The following is a 23130-nucleotide window of genomic DNA, read 5'->3' on the forward strand; positions in this document are numbered from 1 at the left end:
TTGATTTGAAAGTTAAGCAATTGAGGGATAAAACCCAAAGCCTGCTTTGCGTGGTCTCCGCGCGGAGTGTGCTTGGGCTGAGTGGTGAATGGGTATGAAGGATTAAGTGCTCGTTCGAGCATAAGCTATGAACCTTGAAGTGTTATAGGTCTTCAATCTTTCTCATGATATCTAAGGACCATAGATAGGTATGTCGGGTAGGAAGTTCGATTTGTAGATGGTTTACTCTTGGGACTGGCCAGCTCGAGATGTGAACTATCTTATTTCGGATTCTTGTGCTCGAATACTCCAGAATTGAGGCAATGCAAGCTACTAGGTACTTGAGACTTGTATTTTGGAAACATGAACAGGCTTTGTCTGACTAGAATGAGCACAAAAGGTCAATGGACATCTAGTTTGGATAGTAAGGGACGTGAGAGATCAGACGGGCTGATACTGGGACGACTTCACCTTTTCCTTTTGGTTCGCCCGTGTATTACGACCACCTGACGTTAGTATATGTGTTTGTGTACATGGTTATCTGTCCAACTTGATATGTATTTGTATACTTGCTTGTCCGTCTTTTGATATGGCGTGTTATGTGCGATATGTTATTTGTGTAATTGGTATGTTGGATTTTGTTATTGTAGTCAATTTACTGCATTCATTCATTAAAGTACCTTTTTGGAAAGAAAAGAGAGAGAAGGGAAAACTATATATATATATGTATATATGTGGAAGGAGGACATAGTCGCGGACATGGTCATGGCTGTGGAACAAAACGAGGCCGAGAGTTAAGAGAAGAAAGGGAGGAAACAATAGCTGAACAAAACATGGACCGAGAATGCCACTTGTGTCCAAGAATTGATTATGACCCATTGTTTTGCCCGACAGGCTACCATCTGAGTTCCAGCAATTTTGTGAGATGGCACATTGGGTTGAGATGTATAAGGAAATTGCGGTTCTTCGAGACGAAATAGAAGTCCAAAAGAAACTAGTCGCATACTGGGAAGGGCGATGGAAGCACGAGTATTCAGAGAAAATTGAGCTCTTGCACAAGAACTTAGAGCTAAAAAGGAAATACGAAGGGATTTCCGGGGAGGCCTTAGCAATGGCACAGAGCACTACTTCTATGGGGGTTCCAGAGAAAACTCAAAGGACAGAAATATCAAGGCCGCAAGTGAAGACCTTCCATGCAAAGAAAAGGAGCGCATCTCTTGAGAATCAAAGGCCAGAACCGAGTAAGCGAGGTAGGTCATCTGCTAAGAAGGGTCGTGGAGCGGGTGGTGTGACAATTTGTGGTTATTGTAGAAAATCCAATCACATTGAAGTGAATTGTTGGAGAAAGGGGAGGAGATGTCTGCGCTGTGGGAACGCCAAGCACCAAATTGCTAATTGCCCGGGTTTATTGCACGAAAAGAAAGGAACTCAGCAACTAACCCAGACCGACCCTGGACCGTCAACTAGAGAAGGGACTGGAATGAAGAGCCTCGTTTCTTTTAAGACCGTGGAAGGTACAGGCTACTGGTTACTTTAGATTTGATAGATTCCGTTCATAGAAATTTCGAGGACGAAATTGTCCTAAGTGGGGGAGATTGTGAGGCCCCAGTTCGTTCTACGTTGATATATTCATTAATTGGGTGGTAACGTTTGGTTTTGAGAGTATTTCGAAAACCCTAAGTAGGGATTAAGATTTAAACCCTAAGTTCCGGTTAAGATTGAAAACCCGTTTTTTCTACATTTTCTTTATTAGAAAATTCCCCAGATAATTTTTATGAGTAAATATAGTTTTTAGATGATTTTTCTAGTATTGGTTAGATTTTGAGAAATTAAGAACGTATATCGGACGTGGGACCCACTAGTGCGAAAAGTTCGGAAAAATTCGGCCAATTAGGTTAAATTTCGGATACTGTGTAAAATTTATCGGGTGTTAAGAGATAAGTAGAGAGTGAGATATGATTGATGTGAGAGAGAAAAGAAAGGATAGGAATGCATTAATGGTGGTGACAAGTGTCACCATTTCATTGGAGAAGACTTAAGAATTACTATTCACTTTCTTGACTTTTTTGACCAAAAGATTAAATATCCAAAAATTGCTCAAAAATCACCATTTTCTTCCTTGTGTTGGCCGGCCCTTTCTCTCTCAAAGAAGAAGGAAATTCTTCAACTTTCAAGCTTCCAATTGGACCAAAATCCACCAAATCAAGAGTTTAAGTTAGTTTTACTCCATACAATCTTTCCTTTTGGTGATATTGGTTGGTTTATTGAAGCTTTTGGAAGAGCTAAGGTGTCCATCATCTTCCTCTCTCTTGTTATTAGGTGAGTGATGCTTCCACCTTTCCCCTATACTTAATGATGGTTTTTTTGTGCTTAATGGTGGCTTGAGTGATGGAATATATGATTTATTTCTTGATTTGAAGAGTTTTGGTGAAGTTTTTATTTTATTGGGAATTTTTCTGGTTTAATATGAATGGGATGTTGTGGCCTTGTATGATGAATGGTAATGGACTATAATGACTCTAGTGGGTGTGAATTGTGGATAAATGCAACCAATTATGGATTTGGATTGGAAAATGAAAAGCTAGGGTTCATAAAACCCCAATTCTGTCCGGTTTTGGATCATAGGGTTAGAGGCCGAATTTGACTTTGCTCAAAACATGAAAGTTGTAGGTATTGATGTGTTTGAGGTTCCTGTAAAATTTCAGGTCATTTGGATTGATGTAGAATGAGATATGACGAAATTACTGTAGCTGTTCTGCTTTGGACAGAATGCGAAAACTGTACTGGTAATTGGCCATTTTGACTGGAATTGGTTTGGATTTGGATGTTGATGTCTTCTGATGAAATGTATCTGGACGTCTTAGCTACCATATGCCTTTGGAATTTCGGCATTTGGACTTGTATAGACTAAGTTATAGTCATTACAGTTTTATGTGATTTGCAAACCTGTTTTGGTAATTCTGGATTTGTATTTTGCATATTTGACCTAGTTGTGCTAGGATTTGGACTGAGTGGCCTTCTACATTGTTGTACTCCTGTTTCTTAGCTTCGAAACGGTGGGTATTACACCCCCATCCGATAACCGTAGTGAATTTGGTGCCATTACCGCATATTGAGGTCAAATACGGTTTGTGATTCTGGTACGTTTTTGGAAAGTTTATGGCTGGAACTTTGGCTTCACATTTGACTGAGTTACAAGCTGTTTGGGCTTCCAACCAAAACACCAAACTTATAGCCCTATATCAGAGCTTTCTAACGCCCTTGGAATTTCATGAATTGGATTTATAAAACCTGAGATATAGCCGAGCAAACAAGGCCTGCCCGTGAAAATGACCAGAAATCTATTTTGGTCCTGATGACCAATTTCCGTTCCGAATTTGGATTGCCGACCTTCATGAAAGTTGTTCCATTTGGAATGAACTATCTAACTGCCAATTTTCAGCTCTTTTGACCATGTGTAGCATAGAAAACAGTTTGCACTCAAAACTGACCATTTGTGCATTGGCCAGATTTCGTAAGTGATTGTGTTTGGTTCATTTGGGACTAAAGCCTCCAGTTTCAGTTCTGGATGTCTTCATAACAGTTGTTGTTCATCCTTTAAGCTTCGATATGGCGTCTCATACGCCTTAATCCGATATTCGTAGCTCAACTTATGAGTAAACTAGAAACGAGTGTCAAATCTGCCGTTTCCGCTAACGGCCGTCTCCGTTTCCGTTCGTCATATTTACGTGCCCGCGTCCCGTGTTTGCCGTTTTGCTTGTTTTAGGCACGATAGTAGTCGTTTGCGATATTATGTGACACAATCTTCTATTTCAGACGGTGGTGAGCTGGGCGGAACTGGTGGGGCCCACTACTAGCTGTTCATTTCGATCCGACTTCGTACTTTTGCTATTTCAGTTTCTGGGTAAGTATTCAGGCCGGTTTGGTGTGTTTTCTTTGCTATGTGTTTGAGATATGTGAAAAGGGCACTTAGGCGAGGGTGTACTTTATCGCACTCGACCTAAACCCTAATTTGAATGTATAATTGTACTTGGCATATGTATATGAACCTTTTGGAACCAAAACCCTTGAGCTTGTGGCTCGGGGCGACTTTCGAATAAAGTTTGTGAAGTTTGCAAAGTTTGTGATTTTGAATAATTTTGTGAAGTTTGTGAGTTTGGGGCGAACTCTTGACCTGGTTGGACTATTCGAGCCGGTTAGGACTTGGTCGAAGGCAGTCCAACTTAGTCTGAGGTCACCAAGTTTGTAGGTTCATGTTATGAACCAATTTTGTGAATCCGGTTCACCGAGAAGGTGACCAAGTTTGTGACCCGAGCTTGTGACTCAAGCTCAAGTTTGTGATTTCGTTCGCCCGGGCAAGTTTGTGAGGTGACTGGCCAGTGAGGGTGATAAGGTGTCGGTGGGTGTACAAGTGAAGTTCTACGGACTATTATTTGCAGTCGACGGAGTGTCGGCAGGAGATCACGCATGGCACATGAGTTGGCTTTGGAGCCACCTGTATCCTTATTATGTGATGTTACTTTTCTACTTTTGCTTTACTCTTATTGTGTAACTGTTACGTGAAATTTATGCTTTCGCCCCTGTTTACTTACTAAGCATATAGCTTACCCCATTCCTTTTGTTTTCCTTAGCAGGGGCCGACGCGGGGACTTTTGGCTCGTATACTAGTATAGTTAGATTGGCTTGTAATAGTTAAACAGTTAGGATGTTTGTTTTTGTTTTGGTGGTTTGACTCGATACTTTTGGAGAATGTAATTATAACTCTTTTGGGGTTGTATATAGTACTCTTTTGAATTTTCTGGCTTTGATTGTTTTAAGTTTTGAGTCCTGGCGCGAGCTAGGCAGGCGGCCCGCCGATACCCTTGGGTTCGCCCTTGGGAGAAGTGGGGTCGTCACATGATCAACCAATCAAGGTTACTTGAAAACATTTTTAGGAACTTTACAGGTCCAATGAGCAAGAAATGGTCAAGTAACCAATTTATTTCAGAAAATTCAAGAAAATAGGCAACCACATACTCATTTAGACACCAAGTTTCACAATCCATGCATTAAGCATCACCTTAGCAAAACATGATAACCAATGAAGGCAAGCAAGCAATTGAATTGAAACATTAGTGCTGCCAAAGACTCAATTGTGAACACTAACCAAGCATTCAAGCTTAATCAAACACATTTAAGAACTTCAAAGGTCCGAAGGCAAAGAAAAGATGGAGGAATGGTTCAATTGCAATCATCCTAGGATCTTATTGCAAGAAACTAGAACATGCTTGGGCTTTTGTGGAACGTGGAGAAACTTGAAGGGTTAAATTGATTAAGTTATCCAATTAGCTGGGCCATAATAGCACTAAACACAAATTGAGAGATTAATGTGCAATTATTGGAAGTTATTTTTACATGCAAAACCATGCAGAAGCTACGGAATGCATTGTCTGCAACATTTCTTGTGCTCTTAATACTTCAGCAATTCTGCCAGCAAATTCACACAACCATTTCAAACCCAAGACCAACCTTAAACTCCTACCAAACTTATCATGCATGCAATTACCAGAATGAAGAAGGTTTGCAGGCAAATTACATGTGACAACTGAGAAAACATTCCAGCAATAAGAGAAACTTTTGGCAAAAAATGGTTTTTAAGCTAGCAACAATCTTTTGCTTCAACCCCTCCATGGCAAATGCATTCAATCATATCAAACCACCTCAATCTCATGTTCTTGTCAAACTTATCATTCCCAATACTCCATTATACATGCAAGCGGATGGCTAAACCAGAATGAAAGAGATTTTTATGCAAACAAGAATATAAACCAAGCTCCCTGCACTAAAGGAATTCGGCAGCTGGGGAAGTTTTCTACAAAATTTATACGCAAGCTTCTAACATTACGTGCAAACTTTTTGGCAAACAAAGTTCATACAAAACCATCAAATCATCTCCAATTGAAGACGTTTAACAATCAAATGATTAAATGGAAACTGAAACCATTGCCTACAGACAAAAATTTTCAGCAACCGAAAGTGAAACTTGCTGCAATTTCCTTGCAAACTCAGATTTTTTACCACAACTTTGATTAGATGTTTCTAAGCCCATCATCACAACTTTAGACCAAACCACCAACTATACCATCACCATGATCCAAACAAACAAGAAACTTAGAAAGATATCATACTCAATTCAGGAAAAACATTCATGCAAAGATGGTTCGGCAACCTGGAGGTTTATTTTTCAGCAATTATTTAAACATGATTCATGCGTTTCTTATTCCTCACATGGACAGAAGTAATACTCAAACAAGAATTTATGACATTAGCTTACAAGAAAAATCCAGACTTGCATCCCAAAACTCAGCCTAAAGCAAACTACCAACCAAAGTTGAAAACTTTATGCAATTTCCTCTCGGCCAAAAACACCAATATGCAAGCTATCAACTCTTTACCCACTCCAGATTTTAACCAACCCAAAACAAGAAACCTTAGTCATATTGAAACCAGACCAGAATCAACAAGGACACAGAAATGCAAACAAATAACTAAAGAAAAGAGCTTTGACCTTTAAAAGAAGAAATCGATACCTGAAATGGAGAAAGAGCTTGAACGATTCGGCAAACACTCAACGGAAAAGCGATGATGATGCGGTTGTCTTCTTCCAATCCCAAATCCCTTTTTGTTCTTACGGTTGAAAACCCTTTTGTTTTGCTTTCTTCAGCAGTCTGCAGCCTTTCCCAGCAATCTTCCTTTCGTTTTCTCTATCAAGCTTACAGCTTTTCCTAGCCTTTTCTCTTCTTTCTTCTTGAAGTTTCTCTCCTTTTCTATCAGACCTCCCCCCCTAGAGATTTCCAGACACAACCTTTTTCTCAAAGACTCTCTACCCTGATGCTATCTTCTCTCTTTTCCTTTCGCCGATCTTTTTGTCAAAAAGAAAGAAAGAAAAACTCTTCCCGTAGCCTTTTCTTCCTCTCTCGACCCCTTTTGTTTTTCTTTCTGCCGTCCGAACCCTCGGTTTTTCTCTCCTAGACGTTCCAGATTTTCTCCCCTGTCCGACCTCCTTGCGGCTGCCTTTTCTTTTGCTCTTTTTATATGGAACCCAAGGTTCCTAAACCCTCACCCCAATGGTGAGGATGAAAGGCCTTCTCATCTGGAAAATCCAGCCATCCGATGGTATCTGTGATTGTCCTTTGCAAGCTGCAAAAATATGCAGCTTGCATGCCGTGGCTTTTTTTTTTTTTTTTAGGAAATTTAGCAAAAATGATAATAAAATTAAGTAAAATCCAACAATTGAATTAATATCAGACAAAAATAAATAAACTAGAAATAATAAACAGCCAAAATGGCAATTTTTCATTTTTCTCTTTTCCTTTTTCCCTTTTTTTTTCCTTTTTCTCTTTTTTCATCTTTTTCATGATTTTCTATGCTAAAACTTGAAAAGCTTAAAAAAAACAACTAATATGACAAAATAAAATAAAATAATAGCAAATGAACTAAACAAACTAAAAAGGCAAAAATGAATAAAACTAAAATAAAATAACAACTAAAAGTGCAAAACAAACAATAATGAACAAAAATGCAAACCATCTAAAACAAAATCATGAAATTAACAAAAATCAATAGACAAGAATTATCACTAAAACGAAGCATATAAATTATTTCAAAATTTGGTGTCTACACATGCCTTTTGTGTTTACCAAATTTTCCAGCCATTTTGGCTTCATTATTTTACTCAATCAACCCAAAGTTGCATACAACACAAATTCATTTCAATAGCCATTCCATAGGCTCAAGACAATACAAGAATAAAAATTAAACTAATAATGAGTGCGGAAACGAAACTTACAAAAGACAGATTTGACGGGTTTTTGCGGAAATGACACAACCGATACTATGCTTATTGGATTGAGGTGCAACTTATACCATTTCGAAGCTAAGACGAAGGCCTACAGTTTTCATGAAGACCACTTAGTCTAATTTCCAGTGTAAACTAGTCAAATTCCCAATTCACATAACCTAATTCCAACTAATCGGCTATTTAACAGTACTGCCTTCAAATGGCCATATCTCAGTCTACCAAGGTCTGTTTAAGGTGTTCTTGGAGGCGTTAGAAAGCTAAGACGGAGTAATAAAACTTTCATGTTTTGGCAAATGGCTAAATCCGAACGGATCATAGTGAATAAACACAGCAAAATAGACTGAACTGTCCACGCGGAACACTGGAATTTAACCTAGGGCAGTGAGGGTATTTTGGTCTTTTAATAAGCTACATTACTCCGATTGAGCTGAAATTTTGTAGGAAACTATAAAATATCATTCTATACAACTTTCATGTTTTGTGCTAAGCCTAATTTGGCCTCTAACATGATGCAATAAAACCGGACAGAATAGAGCTAAAATTTTCCAGAAACCTGGAATTTTGGGATTCAATGTAACCTTTCTTGATTTCTTGCTCTAATCATCACCACAACCACTTATATAAGCTTAAATACAACATATATCATCCATATAGCAAGGATATGCAGCAAATACCTCAAACCCTAACTCACATAAATCACCTTTAAGTCATCATAACAACTTGTATCACCACTAACCCAACCAAAACAAGTATTATATAACAACTTAAACCAGAATAAAAGAACCAAAGCCATGGTTTAGCCTTGTACCTCAACAAATGAAGCTTGTAAGAGTGATACTTCACCTCCTCTTGGAATTCTTGGTTCCCCTAGCTTCTCAAACTCACAACTCACTCTTTAATCGGTTTAGAATTTTAGTTGCTCACTTAACACTCACAAACTCAAGATAAAATGGCAGCTCTCACTTGAGTTTTTCCTCTCCCTCTCTCTCGGCCAAACAGTAGAAAAAATGAAGAAGAAGTGAAGCTCCAAGGTGATAAGAAGGTTGGACAATTGGTCTTGGTCAAGACTCTTAATGGTGTGACACTTGTCACCACCAATTACCAAGCAAAATTTTCTTTTTCTTTCTTGCAATTTCAGCCCCAAAATTCGGTCAAAGCTAGCTGGAAAATGAGAGGATATTTTGCTCAAATATTAATGAACTTGTATGGTAAGAAAGTGGTGGTCAAGTGGTGTGTTCAATCAGTAGTGCACGGTACACGTCGGTTCGCACCGTTTTTCCTTAAATCACACATACTAGGGTTTTTACTTCCTATTCACTAACTTTTTATTATTGCATCTAATCACATATTATTTCTCACCTAAAAGTCACTTTTAATCACCAAATTTGATCCTTGCTCCGTACCGAAAAATCATCCGGCGAAAAAAATCGCGAAAACCCTAATTTGCTCCAATCTTGAAAACGAAGAGTGAAACCCTACTTTTTAGGTTCATTTGTGGAATAATTGGGTAGTAGGGCTTTAATAAATAATAATTTCCAAATAAAATGGCATTTTTGAGAAAAATATAAGAAATTTGCGAGTCCTCACATTAGGCCAATTAGTTTGCACAACTTCATTAACAAAATTTTCAAAAAGTGCTCTGCAATCGCTTGAAGCCCCTGCTCCATCGCTAATCTCAAAGGAGCAATCAGGTTTTGTTCAGGGGCCGAGAAATTACAAATAACATTTTGCTGGGATGGGAGTTGGTGGCTTCCTTGGATAAAAAGGTATGTGGCAATAATATTATCTTTAAGTTAGACATGATGAAGGCTTTTAGCAGGGTCTCTTGGTCATTTTTATCTAAAGTATTGCAAGCATTTGGCTTTCATTCTCACTTTGTCGCTCTGATCTTGAGCAACTTGATTGCGAGCCGGTTTTCTTTATTGATCAACGGGAAACCCTGTGGTTTTTTCCAAGCTTCACGGGGGCTTAAATAGGGGGATCCGTTATCACCAAATCTATTTATCTTAGGGCAGAAGCACTAAGCAGAGGACTCAATAAGCTTTCCGAGACTAGGGCAATCGCTAGTTATGGGATATCGCGTGGGTCTCCGTCAATCTCCCATTTGAGCTTTGCTGATGACATTATGGTTTTTGGGAGAGCAGATAGAAAATCACTCAAGGGCTTGATGGATTTTCTAACATTGTATGAATGCGGGTCAGGTCAAAAAGTGAACACGATGAAGAGTTTCTTTGTTCTGGCTTGCAGGTGTTCCACGGCTAAGTTGCGTCTGGTATCCTCTATTACGGGAATGTAGTGTAAACAGCTCCCAATAGATTACTTGGGCTGCAAACTGTTCAAGGGGAAGACAAAATCATCTTATTTCCAGCCTCTAGTCAATAAGTTTCAAAGGCGTCTTGTGGGATGGAAGGGCAAACTTCTGAGTGTAGGAGGTAGAATAATACTTATCAAGCATGTGCTGGCAGCTATCCCTCTATACACGTTGTCGGTGCTCGATCCTCCGATACAGGTGTTAAAGCGGTTGGAACAGTTAATGTCTGTCTTCTTTTGGGGGGCTTCGGAAGGGACAATCAAAAGGCATTGGCTCTCTTGGGACAAGTTATGCTACCTGAAGGAGGAGAATGGCCTTGGCTTTCGGAAGCTAGAGGAGGTTCAACGTGCGTTTGGTTGCAAAGCTTTGGTGAAAATTTCAAAAGGGCTCTTCCCTATGGGCTGATATCATGGCAGCAAAGTATACTAGGGATATTGCTCATGCCTCTCTGAGCACCCCCCAGCAATCTAATTCACCAGTTTGAAGAAGAATGCTACGATCAAAAGATGTCGTGGTCGGGAATACTCGCCTACTAGTCCATGATGGATCCTCGTCTTTTTGGTTTGAGAACTGGCTAGGCGGGGGGCCGCTAGCAAATGACCAGGCCGCCGTTCCAACTCTGGAGGCTCAAATCTCAGACTTCTATAACGCTGGTACTTTGCATTTGGAGACGTTGTCATCGTTCATTTCTAGCGGATAGCGAGATCATATACGACAGTTTACTTTGGGTAATGAGGTGCGGGACGAGCTATTGTGGTGCCCCACTCCCTGCAGTCGCTTCTCTGTTTCATCTGTCTTCAGCATCATCCGCCAACGGCACCCACCTATGATTTCCAGGAGATACATTTGGAGCTCCCACATCCTACTACGAATATCAATTTACATGTGGCGACTTCTGAATCAAGCTATCTCCCTGGCAGATGTTCTGGAGGGATTTGGGTTTAATATGCCCTCCAAATGTTCATTTTGCAGTAGCTGTGAAATAGTGGACCATCTTTTCTCCCAGTGCCCACTTGTGGATGATGTTTGGAATTTCTTTGAGCACTTGCTGGATATTCTGAGTGTACACTACTTGGATGTTCTTACCCTTATTCAAGGCTATTGGGCGCGTGCTTCCACCTCTTCAGCAACTGGTCATCTTTTAAGCATCTTGACATCCATCGTATGTTGGGAGATTTGGAAAGCACGGAACCTCCAATTCTTTGATGGTGTTGTGCTATTCGCTTTCCAAGTCTGCCGTCGGATTCTGGCTGAAGTTCACGCTATTTCCATTGCTATCCCATTCACACATAGGATGGCTACCGACACGAGGCTCTTTTCAGTGGGCGTGATTCCTTTTCTCAAACCACGGGTTCCCCCCAAAGTTACTACCCTAAATTGGTAGGCACCACTGTTTCCTTTCCTCAAGCTAAATATGGATGGCTCCTCGCTGGGAAACCCAGGGTGCTTAGGAGGGGGTGAAATTCTTCGAGACTACTTGGGTCAAGTGATCACTGCATTTTCCATGTATTATGCCCATAGCACCAGTTTGGAGGCCGAGGCACAGGCTCTATTGGAGGGTCTCAAGACTTGCGCCACGCTTGGCCATATCAGGGTGGTGGTTGAAATGGACTCTAAGCCCCTGCTAGACGCAGTCCGTTGGCAAACTCACTGTCCATGGCACATCGATGCTTTTGTTCGGCAGGTCTGGAGTAAAGTTCGGAATAGGCAATTTCATATTGTACACAATTATCGAGAGGTCAATTCTGCAGCCGATGCCCTAGCTCGACACGCAAGAACAACCCGCTCTTCTGCTACTTATTGCCCTTAGAATTTGCCAGGCCTAGTTAGAGGCTTCGTTAGCTTAGATAGATTGAATTTCTCTTACTTAAGAGTTTCATTGCCATGTACTCCTTAACTCTCAGATTAATAAAATATTTTTATTAAAAAAAAGAATGCTTTAAATTATTGCATAATTATCTTTATAGGAACTGTACTAATTAGAACAAATTAATGGGGCAATAGTGTGACCACTAAAATTAGTTTGGCCATAGTTGAATAAAGTTTTGAATCAACACATGCAATTGACAAATATCCCAACTTCTTGCCATGTGTTAAAAAGTATTGCTAAATGACCAAATAACCATGGAAAATATCCTAATTTACCATCCAACTAATCTGCCATTTCTTTTATCTTGAAACCAAGAAAGCGAGAGAATTTAGTTAATTTGTATTCCTTCATTTCAAGACACAAGAGAGAGAGAGAGAGAGAGGGGGGGGGGAGTCAACATTTTGAAACCAAGAGGGAGAGAGAGAGTTTTAGTCTCAATTTTCTTCTTCACTCCAAGACAAAGACAGAGAAAGAGAGAGCTGAGGGAGAAGAGTGACCTACCTGCATTTTCCAGTGTTGATTTGTGAAGAAAAGGGAGGTAAAAATTGCTATAAACCACTCATTTTCTCTATTACTATTGAGGACTATAGTTGTATGTTAATTTTAAGCCAAAATGTAAGAGGTTTGAGACAGGAAAATTCGCTTATCTAAGCTATATGCTGCTGGAATTTCAAATTCAATGGATGTGATGGATAGTTTGGATTTGCAACTTTGTAGTTGGAACTTTGATGGATTTATTTGCTAAGAACTCATGCTATATGCTTCATCTTATGTTAAACATGATATATGGTGTTCTTGCTATGGAAATGAGGGAGAAAATTAGTAGATTGGATGAAAAATTTGGAAAGAACTTGGTTTTTTTTAAAAAAAAAACTCAATATATTTTATTTATAAGACATGCAGTTACAAGAGGCGGACTAGGCCATACCTCAAGTCTCTACTACATCACCCTTTATTTTTTCTTAAACCTGGTTGAAAACCTCTTTTTATAATCGAGTGGGAGAGAAAGAGAGAGCGAGAATTTACCAGTTTTTCTCCATGATTTATGACTAAAAATCTCACATTGTTGCCCAATATCCTTTATAACGCATTAATCTTAACATGCATGTTGGATTTGAGTGAAAAATAAAGAGCTTTAGAGGTGAAAATTCATTTCTTTAAACTATTCTCTTACTGGAAATTTTTCCAGCTTTAGACCATGGACTAGGCTTGAATTTTCAGCTCTTAGATGCAAAGTTTCCTTGCTGAGTTTTGCTGGAATACATGATTAATACCTCATCTCATGTTACAAGCTTAGTATTGTGTGATTTATGGTTGAAAGCGAGTAAGAGAGGTGCTGATGTCAGTGAGTGAGTTCTGGCGAGAGTCAGGCAGGCGGTCCACTAAACCCTAACATTTGCCCTAGGGTGAGGTGGATCATCACAGGTGGTATCAGAGTATAGGTTTGAAATGATCTGAGAAGTTGAAAATTGCATCTCGAAGTGTCTTAAGTATATTAGAGAGAAATGTCAAGTAGAAGATTTTAATCTAAATTGAATAAGATTTTGATTTTAAATGTTATTATAGGAATGGATGGAAGTGGTGAAGGAAAGGGTGCAACTGGGTTGCCACAAAGGAGATGAAGGATTGTCCTATTCCAGGAGGGACCTAGTTAGCCTTTTCGATTGTACGTCCCAGGGTGGAAAATGACTTGTCGGTGTGATTGTTGGATGACGTATTCGTATCCCGATCGGGTAGTACTGGCAAAAGTAGATGAAAGGCGGAGGTTGGCAATCCAAAGCCAGACATACTATAAACAAATTCGAGAGATGAGGGCTGTTACGAGAATGCAAAGTGAAAGAATTTGAGAAAGGGATGTAGAGTTGATGGCCAAACAGGAAAGGACCGATACTTTAAGGAAGTAGTTATAGACGACTAACAATCGCTTTGCAGGGATGGTAAGACAGGTGAGGGACCGGACCGAGGAAATATTGGCTGAATGTGAAGTCCTGATAGAAGAGGTTGTGGGAGAGTATTTAAACGAGGAAGGCCAGAACATAGAAGTTCCTAGAATTGAAGGTGAAATTGAACCGGCAGAGGAAGATCCCGAGGAGGATCCATAGAAGGAGGAACCCATGGTAGTAGAACCGGAAGAAGAAGTGGGGTCCACTAGGGCTGTCTTGGACTAGACTAATGGAGTTTTAAGTTGAATTTGAAAACTAAGGGTTGAGTTACCCGACATGTCTATCTTGTTTATTGTACTGTACTACTGGATTGTTTACTTATGTGTATGTTTGAACTACGTGTACTGCACTTAATTTTAATTGCTATGTTCCTTTATTTGTTAGGTTGTAACTTGACTAGTTTGGATAGGATGCGTAGATTGATGTATGGAATGCATCTTTAATTTCTAAAATGAAATACTACCTTAATCATTTTTCATAATTTCTATATATATATATATATAGCATACCCACATATAGAATAAAGGGCGAGGGATGACGATATGGACGACCTTGTAGGGTTAGGCAACCTGAAAACCAAGATGGGGACCGCAAATCTGCGACAGATCAAAGCCAAGAACAAGAAGCCATTAGAGACAATCAAGTGGCTATAGCCAATGTTTTTAAACTCAGACCGGTCAGCGAACCGGAGAGGGTCCGGTTCGCGGTCTGACCGGTCCAACCGTCGGTTCACCGGTTTTCTGGTTTTTTTTTTTTTTCAACTTGAGTGTTAAGTATTTCGCAGGTTTTTATTCTACACTTGAACTTGACACCTAATGTACAATTTAACATGGTTAGTGATAACTTAAGTTTTTAAAATGCATTCACCAACATAACTAAATTTACGCTGAGATAATAACAAATTTTCTAAAAGTTATACATAAAACCTGGAATGCTAAACATAATTAAAATATCATAATTCACCACAAGTTTTCATAAATTCATTACAAACATGAATAGATACAATCCAAATGTTCACCAATTATCACAAATAAAAACACAAAAATAAATAAAATAAATATTGAAATTCTTTTATAATTCTTAAAAAAATCCATAAAAGAGTCTAATTCATATTCAAGACAAACCATTTGAATAAGAAACTTCCATCAATGGCATGATAAGTAGCAACACCACCTTCACAATTTCATCAACTTAACCTGAAAAAATTAAAATTTTATTATAAAAATATAAATCTAATTGCTCAAACTAAAAAAAAATTCAAAAAATTTTAAAAAACAAAGATACAACTAAACACATAAAAAATTAATTGCTACTAAACATATAGTCCTAAAGTTACCATTTAGGAATTTACCAAGACATACAAACATGTGGTCCAATTTGGCACTTTTTTTTAAGCTTTTTTTTTACAACTTTCACAAATCAACTTTAACATGTCTTTAATTTTGTTGCTTTAGTGAAACCTATAAAATTCAAGATGAATGAGCATTCAGTAGACTAATTACTTCAGCATAAAAAAAGCAATAAAAACACAATAAATAGCATAGAAAAAACAAAACAATCATTGATACAAAATTTATTAATTTGATACGTCATCCATGTCTAATTTCTTTAATTTGATACTTCATCCAAAAAAAATAGCTTCTCCAAATATGATTGCAAATTAATTAATGATTCATAATTTCATCCTTAATTAATCAAATAAAAATAAAAAAAATTAGGGGAAACAGATAAAAATTGGGGAAAAAAAGAAGAAAATGCAAAAAAAAAATCGGCTAAAGATAATAATATAGAAAACAAAAACCTTGAAAAAGGAAAAATTAAACTTACCAAGATGATAGAAAACAGGAAAAACTCTTGAGTCTCAAATATCTTGTGAAAGTTGAAATTTCCAACTTGTCTACAATCTGCAAAAGATGGTAGTGATAAAGGTGAAGGCTTGAGAAAATTTTGTTGTGGATATTTGGGTTTGAAAGGGTTAAGAAGAAAAAATTAAAAAAAAAAATTCAAGAGGAGAACTGGAGCCATTGGCTGCCCGAAGCCGAGAAAGTGATAGATTGAAACTTGAAAGAAAAGTGCGTCGGCTGTTTCTTTTTTTAATGTTAGGGTTTAATTTTTTTTTTTAGTCAAGTTAAGTAGAACTCTCAACAAAATAAGTTGTGGTCTAGTGGTGAAGAGTGCCTTATGGGAACAAAGAGACCGAGATTTGAACTTCCACAGCTACATTCTTGACATTTTGTTTGAAAATTAGAAAACTGCCGGGTTACGGTTCATGCGGTTTTTAGCGGTTCATATGATTTGACCGGTTTCTAGCGATTTTTCATTAACTTCCGGGTTTAATACTGGACCGGACCGGTGGTATGTCCGGTTCGCGGTCCAACCGGTCAAACTGGCCGATCCGGTCCGATTCTGAAAACATTGGCTATAGCCCTAAATAGAATGACTGATTTATTAGAAAGAATAATAAACCAACTTGGTCCCAGAGTCGGGCCGACACACCGATACAGAAATCCGGAGATAAGGGAGGATATGGCTCTAGAGAGATTTCAAAAATTCTCTCCATCCAAGTATTCTGGGGGTCCTGATGTAGAAGTAGTTGAGATTTGGTTGGAAAGTATGGTTAACATCTTTGACGCCTTGATGTATTTGGAGGAGAGACAAGAGACTTTTACTGCATTTCAATTTGAAAGGGCGGCTCGTTCTTGGTGGAATGTTATAAGAACTAAATTGGAAAGGGAACAGACCTCATGGATCTGGGTAAATTTTACCCGAACCTTCAATGACAAATTTATTCCCCCTCTCATTCAGGAGAAGAGAGAGGACGATTTTATAAGGCTCCAACAAGGGACCCTGAGCGTTGCAGAATATGAGATTCAATTTACCAAATTGTCGAAATTCACTCGAGAATTGGTGGCTACGGAGCAGAAGAGGGTTGGACGGTTCTCTAAGGATTAAATCTAGAAATCCAGCAAGTTTTAACAGCGGTGCAAATAACTACTTTTGTTGAGGCTCTTGAGAGAGTCCAAAGGGTTGAGAATGCCATGGCCCAGTTAAAAGCCTTTCAAGCACGAAAAAAAAGTGCCCCTAGTAGTAACATTGGGAGACCTAGAGGGAGTATACCACCTTCTATGGTTGGTAAGGTAGTAGGGGGAGTAAGAATTCTAGAGAAGTCGGGAGGAACTCAAATAGAACCACCAGGAGGCCTAATTTCAGTTCTTGCCCAAATTGTGGATTCTATAGAAAAGCAAACCACACCGAGGATAAGTGCTGGTAAAAGGGGGAGGAAGTATTTGGGTTGTGGTAGTGCTGATCATTAGGCTAGCAATTGCCCAATCCGATGGTAGAGGGGAACGTCGTTCAAACCCTAGGCCAAACCAGCTTAGGTAAACAGCAATAGGAGAAAATAAACCAAGAGTACTCGCTAGGGTACATGCCATAAATCAACAGTGAGCTCCAGAATCATCCGAAGTGGTGGAAGGTACGATTCCCGTATTTCATCATTTGATTAAAGTTTCTATAGAGGTTGGTGTCACTCATTCTTTTGTGAACCCTGATTTTATTATGGGATTGATGTGAAATTTGACAAATTACTATATAATTTAAAAGTTAGAACCCCACTAGTGATTGAATCCTAGTGACTAATATGGTGTATAGGAATTATGAGATTTGGGTAGGAGATAGAAAATTGTTAATAGATCGTGTAACTTTGCCTATTCAGGGATATGATGTTATAGTGGGCATGGACTGCTTATCTCGATATCAAATTCAGTTGAATTGTAGAACCAAGGTATTTGGCTTTCACATACCTGGGGAGCCAACCCTTAGATTGGACGTAAAGGGTAATTTAGCTTTATTTACCCTTATTTCGAGGATTCAAATTAGAAAATTACTGAAAAAAAGGGCATAGGGTTATTTAGCTTTTCTAATTAATACCCCAGAGGATAAGGTGAAAATAGAAGATATGCCAATGATAAAAGATTTTCAGGATGTGTTTCCTGAGAAATTAGTATCATTACCTATTGAGAGAGAGGTTGAATTCAAAATTGAACTGATACCCGGGGCAACTCCCATTTCTAAGACCCCTTATAGGATGGCACTTACTGAACTTGAGAAATTAAAGATCTAATTGCAAGATTTGTTGAAGCTAGGGTTTATACATCTGAGAGAGTCACTTTGGGGAGCCCCGATATTATTTGTTAAGAAGAAAGATGAAAGTTTGAGATTGTGCATAGACTATTGGGGCTTGAATAATATCACAGTTAAGAAAAAATACCTCTTGTCGCACATTGATGAATTGTTTGATCAACTGCAGGGAGTTATAGTGTTTTCTAAAATAGATTTCAGATAAGAATATTATCAACTGAGAATTAGAAAGGAGGATGTACCTAAGACTGCCTTTAACTCCATATATGGATATTATGAATTGCAATGATGCCTTTTGACTTAACCAATGCTCCAACAACATTTATGGATTTAATGCACCTTGTTTTTAGACCATATTTGGATCAGTTTGTGGTGATATTTATGGATGATATTTTGGTATATTCTAAAAATCTGGAGGAGCATGAACGACATCTAAGAATAGTACTAAAGGAGCATAAGTTGTATGCCAAATTTCGTAAGTGTGAATTCTGGCTAGAGAAAGTATCCATTTTAGGGCATATAATTTTCAAGGATGGAATTATTATAGATTCGGTTAAAGTAGAAGTTGTTGCTGAATGGAAATGGTTGGAAAATTCGATGGAAGTTCGTAACTTCTTAGGTCTAGGAGGGTATTATTGAAGTTTATAAAGAATTTTTTCAAAATTACTGGGCCACTGACTGACTTGACTCGAAAGTATGATAAGTTTTTATCGAATACCATGTGTGAAGACAATTTTTGAGAACTTAAGAAGTGCATAACTATGGCCCTAGTTTTTGCATTGTCAAATGAAAAGGATAGTTTCACAGTATATACAGATGCATCACGCGAAGGATTAGGATGTATATTGATACAAGATGGGAAAGTAGTTGCTTATGCCTCCCAAAAGTCAAAACCTTATGAGAAAAATTATCCGACACATGACCTAGAACTAGCTGTTTGTATTTGTATTGAAGAAGTTGAGATATTACCTGTATGGGTGATTTTTGAGATTTATATTGATCATAAGAGTCTTAAATATTTATTTTCTCAAAAGAAGTTGAATTTGAGGCAACGTCGGTGATGAAATTTTTGGAGGATTATCAGTGTACTATTAATTACCATCCCAAAAAGGCTAATATAGTAGCAGATGTCCTTAGCAAGAAGGTTCAAGTGGCGGGATTAATGATTAAAGAATAGTCTTTTAGAGAATGTTTGTGAATGGAATCCTCGACTCGAGTGTTAGAGAGTAATTTTTTAGAATACTATGGTGAAATTCTCATTGTTAGAACATATTAAGGAAGTCTAAGGGCGAGAAATTGGATAATTGTACCAAAAGATAAAGGTGTAAAATGAAAAATTTTAGAGGAAACTCATTGTTCCAAGTATACGGTGCATTCCCGCAGTAATAAGATGTATCAAGATTGAACTGCTAGGATAACATGAAGAAAGAAATTACCCAATTTGTTTAGACCTGCCTCACTTGCAAACAGGTTAAGCCAAGCATAAAAAACCCTCAAGATTGTTACAGCCATTAGAAATACCTAAATGGAAATGAGAGCATGTTACTATGAATTTTGTGTCTAGGTTGTCTTGAACTCGAAGAGGTCATGATACAGTTTGGGTGATAATAGATCGGTTAACCAAGTCCGCACACTTCTTGCCAGTAAACATGAAATATACTCTTGAAAGGTTAGCTAAATTGTATATGGGTGAAATTGTCAGATTGCATGGGATACCAGTAAGTATAGTTTCAGATAGAGATCCACAATTTGTATCCTGTTTTTGGCAACAGATGCAGGGTGCACAAGGTACCAAACTGAGCCTTAGTACAACCTATCATTCTCAAACAGATGGGCAGTCAGAAAGAACTATTCAAACCCTTGAGGATATGTTGAGAACATGTATTATGGATTTTGGTAGAAGTTGGGATTAGCATAGACGTTAGTTGAGTTTGCCTATAATAATAGTTACCATTCTTCTATTCAAATGGCTCCTTATGAAGCACTATATGCTAGAAGGTGCAGATTACCCATTTAGTGGGATGAACTAGGGGAAATGAAATTTGGGGTCTAGAAAAAGTTCCATGGGTCGAAGAGACCTATGAGAAAGTCAAGTTAATTCGTCCAAAGATCCTGACAGTTCAAAGTAGACAAAAGAGCTACGCGGAAAATCAGAGAAAAGATTTAGAGTTTAAGGTTGGAGATCAGGTGTTCCTTAGAATAATTCCGTTAAGAAGAAGCCTAAGGTCAACAAAAGAGAAGAAGCTTGAACCTAGATTTGTAGGACCTTTTAAGATTCTCTAAAGAGTAGGAAAAGTAGTTTATCAACCGGAATTACCTGCTAACCTGTCCTAGATACATCCTGTTTTTCATGTTTCAATGTTGAAATAGTACCATCCCGATCCAGTTCATGTCATCCGACTAGGGGATATCGAGATGGATGAATTCTTGACTTATGAGGAGCAATCTATACAACTCGTGAATCAAAAAGTGAAGGAATTGAGAAACAAGCAGATTCCCTTGGTTAAGGTTTTATGGAAGCATCATGGACTGGAAGAAGCAACTTTGGAATTGGAGAACGAAATGCAGAAGTGTCCTGAGCTTTTTGCAACTAAATGTGAGAATTTTGAGATCGAAATTCTTTTAAGGGGGAGAAAGTGTGAGAGTTCAAAAATTTATCCACATATTTACAATTATTGAAAAGAGTGAATGCATTCATTTACCTTATTATTGAATGATCTATGTGTTTAATGGTTTCTTTATAATTTAAGTGTATAAGAATGTTTTAAATTATTGCATGATTATCTTTATAGAAACTGTACTAATTAGAACAAATTAATGGGGCAATAGTATGACTATTAAAATTAGTTTGGTCATAGTTAAATAAAGTTTTGAATCAACACATGCAATTGACAAATGTCCCAACTTCTTGTCAAGTGTTAAAAAGCATTGCTAAATGACAAATAACAATGGAAAAGATTCTAATTTACCATGCAACCAACCTGCCATTTCTTTTGTCTTAAAACTGAGAGAGTGAGGGAACTTAGTTCATTTGTCTTCCTTCACTTTAAGACACAAGAGAGAGAGAGAGAGTCTACATTTTGAAACCGAGAGGGAGAGAGAGAGTTTTAGTCTCAATTTTCTTCTTCACTCCAAGACAAAGACAAATAGAAAGAGAGAGCCGATAAAGAAGAGTGACCTGGCTACATTTTCCAGCTTTGATTTGTGAAGAAAAGAGAGGTAAAAATTGCTATAAAGCACTCATTCTCTCTATGACTATTGAGTACTATAGTTGTGTTAATTTTAAGCCAAAATGTAGGAGGTTTGAGACAGGAAAATTTTCTTATCTAAACTATATGTTGTTGGCATTTCAAATTTGATGCATGTAATGAATAGTTTGGATTTGCAGCTTTGTATTTGGAACTTTGATGGATTTGTTTGCTAAGAACTCATGATGTATGCTTCATCTTATGTTAGACATGATATATGGTGTATTTGTCATGGAAATAAGAGAGAAAATTAGTAGCTTGGATGAAAAATTTTAAAAGAACTTGGACAAAAACCCATTAATCTTAACATGCATGATGGATGTGAGTGAAAAATAAAGAGATTTAGAGGAAAATTCGTTTCTTTAAACTATTCTCTTGCTGGAAAGTTTTCCAACTTTAAACCATGGATAAGGCTTGAATTTTCAACTCTTAGATGCGAAGTTTCCTTGCTGTGTTTTGCTGGAATGCATGATTAATACCTCATCTCATGTTACAAGCTTAGTATTATGTGATTTTTGGTTGAAAGCGAGTAAGAGAGGTGCTGATGCAAGTGAGTGAGTCCTGACGAGAGTTAGGCATAATGTCCGCTAAACCATAGGGTTCGTCCTAGGGTGAGGTGTGGTTGGCAAACTTGCACTCTAATATTTGTGTGAATTATCATCAAGTTTCCCATACAAATTGATAAGTGTTTAGTATATATGGTTATTAGTAGCATTTTGTGCCTATTTTGGTACAAGTTAGGAGTTTTTAAGATGTAACTTACTCTTTAAACTTCGAAATTTTGCAAGTTCTGTTTGAGCAATTTAATGTTCAAACTTGGTCATATTTGTAGGTTTTGAGGAGAGTTATAAACGGTGGATCGAGATGGATTCAATTTGAGTTCATTAGTGCTTGATTCAATGGCAATTTGAAAAGTAGAAGGGCATCAAATGCAGGTATTATTGGTCAAATATATGAGCAAACACTTGGACATCTTGCCTATTGTGACAGCCCCACCTCCCCCTAGGGCGTACCCCAGGGTTTAGTGGATCGCCTGCCCAGCTCTCACCAGGACTCACTCACTCGTATCTCAAGAAAAAAACCAAGAACGTACATCCATCGAAAATGAATAACACATCCACTTAATATATACATTGATACTCAAATCCAGATACAAAGCTTCTACACACCAAAATACTCCAAATTGTTTACAAATCGAGTACAATCAACCCTAGTCAGGTACTAGCGTGAGTACATATTCAAAATTCAAAACAACTAGGCTATGCTAGTCTGTACATGTCTCATGCCTCGCTCGTACCCCCTACAAGGAAAACAAATGGCGTGGAATGAGCTAAAAATCCAGTGAGGTTCCAAATAACAAATTGACCATTTTAAAAGTACGAATATCACGTAGCAAAGTAATGAGCATGAAAAGTTCATAAAAGTGAACAATAATACTTCAAGTAGTAAATCTCAATGTGAGCGAGTGTAAAAGTTTTTCAGAAGAAACAATAATCCAATAAACAATAATCATTCCAAAGTATAAGGATACGGATGGCTCTCAGGAGCTAAATTCCCATCGCATCACCAGAGCTTGATCAAGTAATAGTTGACACTCCGTCAACCTTCAAGTAAGTAACCAATCCAGTAGAGCACCACTTACACTACTCTCCGTCCACCATTCACACCCCTTACTGGGCCCAAAATCCTCAATAAACACGGGTGGTAATGCTCGAATATACCGATAAGTCGAGGAGATATCACTCCACTCGGCATAACTAACGATCCATGGTTCGTTATCTAATCGACCAAGCCCTCAC

General features: G+C 38.1%; 1 protein-coding gene across 1 annotated transcript; it reads left to right on the forward strand.

Moving 5' to 3' along the window:
• Positions 1 to 10620: 10620 nt before the first annotated feature.
• On the forward strand, positions 10621 to 11514 carry LOC140004752 (uncharacterized). Its single transcript, XM_072044896.1, has 2 exons — positions 10621 to 10811; positions 10932 to 11514. Exons 1-2 carry the CDS (start codon positions 10621 to 10623, stop codon positions 11512 to 11514), a joined length of 774 nt encoding a protein of 257 aa, XP_071900997.1.
• The last annotated feature ends 11616 nt before the right edge of the window (positions 11515 to 23130 follow it).

This window comes from Coffea arabica, chromosome 4c (assembly GCF_036785885.1).
Source record: "Coffea arabica cultivar ET-39 chromosome 4c, Coffea Arabica ET-39 HiFi, whole genome shotgun sequence".
In the NCBI taxonomy this organism is placed as follows: Eukaryota; Viridiplantae; Streptophyta; class Magnoliopsida; order Gentianales; family Rubiaceae; genus Coffea; species Coffea arabica.